The 9707-nt window shown below is 42.2% G+C and overlaps 1 protein-coding gene across 1 annotated transcript; it reads right to left on the reverse strand.

Moving 5' to 3' along the window:
* Nucleotides 1-8: 8 nt before the first annotated feature.
* atp6v1c1a (ATPase H+ transporting V1 subunit C1a) lies at nucleotides 9-8469 on the reverse strand. Its single transcript, XM_012821452.2, has 13 exons — nucleotides 8309-8469; nucleotides 7206-7349; nucleotides 6010-6077; nucleotides 4802-4887; nucleotides 4595-4689; nucleotides 4265-4356; nucleotides 3888-3986; nucleotides 3641-3709; nucleotides 2868-2960; nucleotides 2535-2628; nucleotides 1852-1949; nucleotides 1322-1448; nucleotides 9-1034 (listed from the first exon to the last, which is right to left on the reverse strand). The coding sequence occupies exons 2-13, from the start codon at nucleotides 7335-7337 to the stop codon at nucleotides 936-938; spliced, it is 1152 nt and encodes a 383-aa protein (XP_012676906.1). The 5' UTR covers nucleotides 7338-7349; nucleotides 8309-8469; the 3' UTR covers nucleotides 9-935.
* Between the last annotated feature and the right edge of the window lie 1238 nt (nucleotides 8470-9707).

The raw sequence follows: 9707 nt of genomic DNA on the forward strand, positions 1-9707 counted from the left end.
CGCAGAAAGACACTTTCAATTTTTATCTTTATTGTTTCATTCAAGTCAACATCAGACATTTTACATTTACTGTATACATATATTTATTCATTTAAATATTTATGTTTATCTTCACACCAAATATATATAACATGACAACACATAATAAATTACATCCGTTTTGACATGATCATCTGCTCTTGAGGTGAACCAAGACTGTGCTTCAATAAAGATATGATGTGGTAACGGCTGGCCTGATTTCCACACACACAAGCCAACATTTCACCCTGCACAAACCAGCAGGTCAATGATCAGTGGATACATCTACCACACAACACTACACCAAGGTGGAATGACTGAAAGTACAGTGTTTCTTATCTGAAGTAAACCTGATTCATCCGTTGAAGAACAAATCTGAATATTCCGATGTTCTTTTTAAAAGCACACCTACGAATACTCCGATGCTCTTAGGGGGAAAAAAAATGTAAACAAAATCGTAAACTGTGATACCAGTGATACCAGCTGAGTCTCTGGCAGTGAGAATTACCTTGCCAAATGGAATGAGCATAGGGTGACCAGATTTTCTGCACTTAAACATCCCTACAAAGACCTCTATTCAAACAGCGAAGGGCTTCAGGGTCAATAATGGGCCTGTTCACCCCGGCTGCACACACACACACACACACACCTCCTTTCACAACTGGACAAATGTGCACAATTTGGGGGGGGGGGGGGGACACACACAGGACAGTAATTAGGCTGCAAAAGGATGGATGTGTCTTGTACCTTGGGGAAAAAAACAGGACGTCTGGTCACCCAATGAGCATGCAAGAGAGCAAGATGGGGCGGGTGTAGGGAAGAGTCAGACCAATGAAGAGGTGCCCTGGTCAGTCCATTTTCAACACAAAGACAGAGCGAGACAAAAGGGCGGCCACCATGGCCACCAACTGAGAACTCTATTTGAAGTCTAAGAGGTTGCAATCGATTTTGTAATACACATAGGGGTAGTACTCCTGCGCGCTGAGGTTCAGACCTGGGATGTCCATGGCAGGCTGCTGTAGAAAAACACAAAGAGCAAATCTGAACAACAACATCTAGTGACCGACTAACCTCAGGAAAACATTCATTATGCACTGTACTGAAGTGGTTTCACACATTATGATGTGAGGGAAAATGAGGGTACACACAGATATTTAGGACACTACAATTGTCCCACGCATTGTGTTACCTCCTGGTATGAAATGCGGCGTATAAATACAGTTTGATTTGATATGATTTGATTAGAAAAGGGCCTTCCATATCTCCAGCTCTAGCAGAGCAGGTGTAGAGCATTACAACTTACATCTATAACGGCGGCTGCACTGCTATCCAGGTGCTTGTAGAGGTCGTATAGAACCTCCCTCAGCTTCTTCATGGTCTTCTTATTGGTCTGCATCAGCATGGCCTGGAAGTTGACGGGCAGGCCATACCTACATGGACCCACACACAGAGGTGATCAGCCCTGGCAAATCTACATTCATCTGTAGATGTACAGGGATGAGAGATGACCAGACAAATCTCCACACACAGCCATGGTTTAACTAGTCAGTCTATGGTCAGTCTATGGTCAATATAGTCAATTTTCTTGGCAAAGGAGCTGGTGTGCTGATGGCGTATCAATAGTGACACATTTGTGCAGGAGGTGAAATGTGTGGGTCTGCGCACAATTTGAACCGCGCACATTCAACTGGAAAATAGAATTTCCTTTAATTTTCAAGACATTTTTAGACGTCTGATTGCACAATTGCCATGCCTGATATATAGAATTGAAATGTGTGAGGTAGCTAGCAACCTGATGCATGTTGGTGGATTACTGCCGGCGATTGAGACTACCTTAAGACTGACTCCACAAACACCCTCAGGGCTTTGATGTGGATCCAGGCGATGAAGGCCTCACTGAAGTTCACCTTCAGCCATCGCACCAGAGGACCCTAACAGCAAAGACAGTGTGTTAAAGCTTGCAACCATCCCATCATTCTAGAACATTCAAGAGCCAAGTGCAGATTCTGTGAAACAGGGGCAGACTGGGTGACATTCAGACAACGGGCAGTGGTGGCTTACATTGTCACTGAGGCTAAAGTATTTGGTATACTTCTGCGGATACGGTCTGCGTACGGTTTCTGCACAGGGCAGATGATGCAAATTTCGTCATACAGTTCGTACGGACTGTCCGTGCTGCAACTAAATTGTTCGTATTGACTGTGCATGTGCTCAACTGAGTGTGCAGTAGTTCCCATGCGCTCAGTACAATAAGGCCATAGGGCGCATGCCCTCAGCTTGTCTGTATCCACTTGTCTGCAACAGGAACAAGTATACTTGGGAAATGTCTGTATCCGTATTGCGCGAAGCCGCGTCCACAGAAGTGTACCTCGGCCCTAACAGACCAATAACTCGAGCCCTTTACAGGCTGTGGTATCATTTCTGCTCTGTGAGGGTCCTCTGGGACCGTGACAAATTGCTCATTTGGAATGCCTGTCATTGCAGCGTTTCATTAATGTTGTGGTGTGGGTGCATACAAACTGCTTCTTCTTGTCAGTGGAAAGCCGTGTCATCTCCTCCTTGTCTGCCTTCATCTCCTCCTCATTATACTGGAAGTCCCTCACCATGAATCTGTTGTACGCACGCACACGCACACGCACACAATGATGTAATTCAGCAGGATTCAATTCGACCTGTGTGCTTCCTATTATCAGATTACATTGCTTCATCTTTTCACCAGGGGGACGGTCATTTTCACAGCTCATTCAAGCATGTAATTAAGAGGAACACATAAACGAGCCACAACGCTATGATTGCTACTCGAAAGCAGCGCTCTCAGTGGAGCGGGGAGAAACACAGCCCCGCCTTACTTGTTCTCCCGGGCCTTGAGTCTGAAGTCGTCGATGGCCTTCCTGAAGAGGGTCACGCTGAACAGGCCGCTCTCGTGGTCCTCGAACAGCAGACTGGTGAGGGGGAGAGTGCAAGGATGGAAGCATCGCTTTCACAACCCATTCTTATGTCCCACTTATGTTAATCACACTCGCACATCATTTAACAACCTCTCCAAGAAACCCTCTGAGCTATAATCGGAGAGGCTTGTGAGAATACCTGTTTTTTTTATAAACTGTATTTGGGGAATCCTCGAAGGTTACTTCAAGTGCTTGTTCTTTAGATACGCATCTTACCACCATTTACTATCAGTCTTAAATATTTAAGTTGATTTTTTCAACTGTAGGACTCATTTCTTTATAAGAAAATAGACGACAGATGAATAGAAATGTACTGAGCATGTATACAAATTTCATACAAGATGGATAAAAAGACTGAGGCAAGGGTGTATATGTGTGTGTTAGAAAGAATGAGTGAAAGAAAAAGAGAGATCTGACCCCCTTGTCAGAAGAGACTGTACCAGTCTGCTAATGCTCTAGCAGGAAGCTAATTGGTTTCCTTAGCAACCAGCTGCTGACTAATCCCTTGGGGTATGGCCTCTCCGCTCCCTTCCCTTCTACATGCACTGGTAAATGGTAAATGTCACTGGCTCGCTACTACTACTCCATAGATCTCCTAGAGTCCGCCATCCCTCCCTCATAGTATCTTAGACTCACAACCATGTTCAGATGATACACATTGTTCTAGAACTTACTTTGTGGACCGGGGGACCACCATCTCTGAAAGGGTTTCATACGTCTTTTGCCAGTCAGCATAATTTGTCCTGCAGAGTATAAACATGGTTTTTACCATCTTTAATACCAGGAACAAGAGACAACAAGCGTAGAGTAGAGCAAAAGGATCACCATGTTAACTGCCAATCACAGCCATTTCAAATAAGCTGTCAGCTATAATAGCTCCTCATAGAGAGCGATTGAATCATAGTTTTGGGGGATTCTTACTTTGGTACAACCACAATCATCGTGATGAGATACTCAGAGTCCAGCACAAAGTCCTCCTTTTTGACAATATCAGCCAAACTCCTGCTCAGTAGACTCCCCCTGGTGGAGAAATGGCATGTTACAACATGGAACGTCAACAACAAAGTGGTACAATAGAGTCAGAGAGTAGAACATTTCAGTCATGAAGCTCAGTGGCTCTGTGATTTCAAAAGGAGACAGACATCTTGGGACAGACATCTTGGGACAGACTCAAGTGACTCAAATCTGTAATGTTTTTGTACTGTAGCAGGGACTCAAAGATACAGACTAGAGTAGAGTCCAAGTGCCGCCTTAATGACATGAAGTGTTGTAGGTGTTCAAAGAGGGTGTCAACTCACGCATTCTTCCTCTCCAGATTCTGCAGGTTGCCCTTCAAGTTGTTGTAGGCGGAAGCCCTGGCCTTGAGGTCATTATCGATCTGTGTCACTTGCTAAGGAGGGGGTAAAAAAGGAGTTACAGCGGATTCACTCACTCACTCACTCAACTCACCAACATCATCATTGTTTTTCTTTGGGTGGACACCCATTTTCTAGTACGGTTACAGCTGTAATGGATGAACTTCAACAATTACTGAGAAATGGCATATCATGATCAAAGTGATGATAGATACCGCTGTTCAAGAATTTGAATACAATACAATGCAATCGACATAACTGAATGAGACTGACCTTGGATACAATGTCAGAGATGTTCTTTAAAGACTGTTTGATGGGATACTTGGCCATGTCCCACTGAAACCTTGTGATGTAGGTAATCAGATCAACTAGAGTGAGAGAGAAAAAAAAACAACAAAAAAAAACACATTTGTTTATAACAAATGCTCCCATCTGCAATGAGTAAAGGAATAAGCCCCTGGGCTGTAGCTGCTGTCTCACCTCCATTGGCCAGCAGATTCTCCTGAACTTTGTCTCGGCTGTCCTCCAACACATCGGCCATGTACTGAGCGACCTTCTTCACCACACTGCGAACAGGATCAAAAGGCATCACACACCAGTGACACAGCCATATATAATCCTTCCATGATGCTCAATGGCACTTGATCTGAAAACAACGGGGATAATGGATGATTGTGACACACAAACATGGCTAATGGGCAGAATCACGACGTGCCCTGAGAGCCTCTTGGGCTCTTTTGTCCTGAGGCCTGAGTGGGTAGGAGGATGCCCACGCTCCACCTGCTGGGATAATGGGGTCTCTGAGCTGACAACTGCCACGGCTGCAGCTGACTGCCTTCAAATAAATGCTGGGTTTACTGAGCAGATTCACACATATAGAGAGTAGCTAAATTACTACAATGGTGGAATTATTGTGCGTGTGTGTATGCATGCATACTCCATACTGCATAAATGCATACAGCATGCACGCATACTGCATACTGCATACACGTATGCATGTATGTATGTATTTCTGGGTTTGTCTGATATAAAGTGACGCTAAATTTCACTTCACTAGGGGAAATTCTGTTTGCCCAAACCACGTTTTGCGGACAAATAAACTTTTTATAGGATTCATCTTGTCTCGGTGTGTCACTGCTTTGATCATAATCTTGTTTAGTTGTACGCTATAAATTCCAGCATAGGTTACGCAAGAAATGTCCTTTTATGCGATTGATATGTGATTTTAGAAACAACCTAGCTAGCAATAGTGTTTTCACTAGTTTTTGTGAATCCATGTAGACTGCCAATGCCACTATTTATAATACATTTCCTTCACGCTGTGAAAGACACACAAGTCATGGGATTTAAATATGACTGAGCGAAGGGCTGCCAGTGTGTCACCAAACTGCTAATGGCTAATTTTAGCAAGCAGGCATGGCCGCCACACTGCTGTGTGATATTTCGCACTATGAGAAGTTAAACAGAAGAGATTAAAGCTCACTGATTTTGACAGAGGGTCGGTCATTTTACGGATCAAAGCGCAGCACAGATCTGAACTTCGCCATCAGTTTTAAAAGCACAGGGAGAGGAAGAAATGCAATGCTACAATAAAAGCACTGACATTTTCTGCAATTTGGCAATCATAACATGCATGCCACTGCTGTTAAAACGCTGAAATCTGAAATGCAGAGGGAACTCTGGCATACCTCTCCACAAAGGAGTCCAGTTTGGCCAGCTCATCGGACAGTCCCACCAAGACATCTAGTGTTCCGACCTGTGGAGGGTGGGGGCAGGTGGAGAGGGGAGAGAAGCAAACCTTTGATGAACACTCTGTGTAATGCACTTATCCAAACCCAGCCAGTGTGTGTTTGTTCAGCAGCACGTGAAGTTTAGTTAGCCGGCAGAGGCATTCAGGACCCCAGGCGTTTAGCAAGGCGCCAGCCTCGGTTCCAAGCCCGTCAGGCAGTGGATAAAAGCTCCAGGCAACCACTGGCCACCCAGCACGCCACCGAGGCCAGCAAGGTCAGGCTATCCAGGGTAAGATGGGGCAGAAGGGGGCCCACAGTCGGCACACACACCACAGAGAGCAGTCATGCATCTCCAACTTCAGCAGAATACAAAAGAGATCAGAAATGATCTTATGGCCTGTTAGAAATTGTTGTTTGAAAGTTCCCATGGATAATAATTTTCCTACATCTACTTGTGCATGGAGCTGAGCAGATAAGCAGTTCACTCTACGTATACGTATATTGGTATGTGCATGCAGTTGTGTATATACATGATTCAACTACATATTCAAGTTCTGTGCTTTAAAATGACAACCTCTACAGAAGCAATAGGCACAGGCACTGGAATACGAATACTGACATTTGATGCAGTTATCATTCAAATGTTAGCATCTCATTCACTTCAGTGCACCATAATTCTGGCTTAAGCTTAGGTTTCCTGGTATCCATGTGTTATTCATATTCTACACAAAATATCATCTGGATCATTCTATTATGTAACCACAAACTGTAAGTACAACTTTGGCGTCCTGTTGTATTCTAAGCACAAAGACTAATCTAAATGTATGTCTGCAATATTTGACTGTTAGTTTGTGTTGCAGACGAAAAAAGATCATTTGTAAAACCCCAGAATACACCCTTAAAATAAGTGAAATGAGAAGAAAGTAGGTTATTATTCAAACATTCAACATCATTAATTAATAACTAACAATGCCGTGACATTGATATGAATACATGGCATTGTGAGCTATCATCATGGGAATGTGTGTCACATGGTGATGTGTGTATCCTTGTGAAACACAGGAAGGCGTTAAGGCCTGCATTTCTTATCCAACCACTGATTAATGTGCAACAGACGTATACGGTAACATTTTGGTTGTAAAGCAGTGCCTTGCCTTTAGGTCAGGAATGTTGAACTTGTGGTTAGTGGACAGGTTGTTGGTGCGGGTGGTGGCCAGCATCATCTTGTCCCATGTCTGCTGACAAGTCTTCTCTCCAGGGGCCGAAATTAACCAGAACTCTGTCATGGTTGCTGATCACTAAAAAACAAGGGACTAGTTTAGAACTTGCTTTGCAATCAGAAATACTTTCATTTCTTCAGGCTTAAGTATTTTTTCAGAGACCCATCATTTTAATGGTGTGACAGGGGTCTTAAAATGGGCAAACTGGAGAGTGAATCAAAGCTGGAATTTCTTTTGGTAATCTGTTCCGTTTTCTGACGTGACTTCCCAAAATCAGTGGCAAGTCACAAGTCATCCTCATGCGGTGGCTAAGAGAGGGGGTGTGACACATAATTTACACAAGGTTGTAGCAAAAACCATATTTTGTGCGGTCATCAGTTTCGATTGTAACTGTTATATTGTGCACTGAACATGTTCAAACAACTAGAAAATCTGGCTTGGAGTCACTAGTTGTTTTCATATAATCACATGGCCAAAGGTTATTATTAGGAAATGTAACCCAAAGTACACTTAGAAACATGTAGCTAACTATAACAGACAGTTACATTTAGACACAGACATCGCTGTTTTCAGGTTTAAATTGGGATATATATTGTCACCGTAATAGACGAAATACATACTAAATACAACTGAGCAACTAAATGTCTAACTTGCATCACGGTACCATTATTAATCGGTTATGATTTAACGCTAACATTGATGCTGCAAGTTATCCTGGCCAGTGGCTAACGTTAGCTAGCTATAGCTGCTTGACGCAGTGTACCCAACAAAACTCATTCGACGAGTCGAAAAGGAAACATTTAGTTCAGTATTTTACATTTTATGAATGAATTACTGAAACACCACTATATCCATACATTTTGTATACCTTGGCCCTCTAGCTACATGATCCATCTTTGACTAGCATTGCGATGCTAGGTTAATCACTGGTTATTATATGATGGCTGTCTTCTAGCCAAGATAGCATAGCAAGGTTATCGATGGCTAACCCTCTGCACGGTTGATAGCGCGAGGGAAAAAATGATCAAATGACTTACCTAATCTTTATTGCGACTTTTTTGTGTGATGAATCAATTACAAAAGTGACGTATCTACGATCAGACGACAAAACATGTATTATTGTCCATCAGACTGTGAAGTGGTCTCTGACAGCAACAGTCCAAAGCAGTCAGCTGATCAAGGTGGGTGTTCCAAGACTGAACATGACCTGATGTGAGAATGTTCTACTAGTAAAACAAACGGCCACTATAGGTAGGGATGTAGTACTGCAATTGAGGAAAAAACTGAAACATGGTCAACATTGAATTTGCTACTGGAAGAAAAGGTGGTCTTGACTAAATAAGGTACTAAATCTACAGCCAGGACACGTCAGGATTTTGAGTTTCTCATGTTAACATACAGCCTACTTATCCCAGATTTTAATCATATTGATACTGATTGTAACAACCATTTTGATGACACTTTTGATTGCACATAGCCTGTAGATATCTACATTATATTTTAAAGACCCAAAACGTAAGTAGTAAAACCCATATTCATGTGTTGTATCACTGAGTTATTAAAACAAAACCTGCCAAAAATTCCAGTTTGGTCTCTGATATCAGAAAAAGATGTTCTCTTGCTAATGCTACCAGAGCTCACAACATTTGCTATAGCTTTCTGTAAAGTGTATGATGAGCATGTGAAAGATTTCATCAAGACAATAAGAAACGTAAACCAGGCATCAAGGTTATTTCAGCCCAAACATGATGGGTGATTTGCTAAGGGAAACCACAGCAAATCACAAGGGCAAGAGCAAGTCTCAAGCACTTTTGATCAAAGCTGATGGCCTCTCCTGTAAATGCTTATTATAGGTTTGGTAAAATATTAATTTTGTTAGTTTGAGTAATGTAGCACATACTGTCATCATACAGTCATTGAATGATAAAAGACAGCGTTGCAAAATCTGAAACTTTCATTTTTTTTTTTTTTTACATTTTTTTACACATCTAAACAATACAAAATTCTGTCTTCAGTAGCAGATGAAAAGTCTTTGTTGTTGTCTGGTGAAATCACTCAGATACACAATTACCAGACCCTGAGGACAACACACAAGTAGATTTTGAACATTTATTACTTAATAACTGCTATACAATTACAAGTTCAAGGATGTCATTGTTGTTGATCTTAAGAGTCAGTAGCACCAGTTCTCAATGCACATATTATGCTAACAGACAAAAAAAATCTAGAGTAAAAGGTTCTACAGTACTGAAATGAAGTGCAACATCCAAACATTTACAATCAATGCAATGTCTCCACTAAAATGCTGCAGCAAAAACATTTCTCTGTTGACATATTACCCTCCTTGATGAGTGGTGACCTTTTTTATTCACATGACTTGATCTTTATTGTGTTATGGTTATTGGCCATGATGAGTTCAAAGGTAACTGTGTTTAT

This window comes from Clupea harengus, chromosome 11 (genome assembly GCF_900700415.2).
Source record: "Clupea harengus chromosome 11, Ch_v2.0.2, whole genome shotgun sequence".
In the NCBI taxonomy this organism is placed as follows: Eukaryota; Metazoa; Chordata; class Actinopteri; order Clupeiformes; family Clupeidae; genus Clupea; species Clupea harengus.

What these genes read in the sequence shown, in the direction of transcription:
- atp6v1c1a (XM_012821452.2), bottom strand. Translation starts at nt 7,337, where the DNA reads ATGACAGAGTTCTGGTTAATTTCGGCCCCTGGAGAGAAGACTTGTCAG. An exon ending in CTGGACTCCTTTGTGGAGAG is followed by an intron (nt 4,888 to 6,009) that starts GTATGCCAGAGT and finishes TCCTGTTCGCAG; the next exon opens with TGTGGTGAAGAAGGTCGCTC. An exon ending in CTCAAGGCCCGGGAGAACAA is followed by an intron (nt 2,629 to 2,867) that starts GTAAGGCGGGGC and finishes TGCGTACAACAG; the next exon opens with ATTCATGGTGAGGGACTTCC.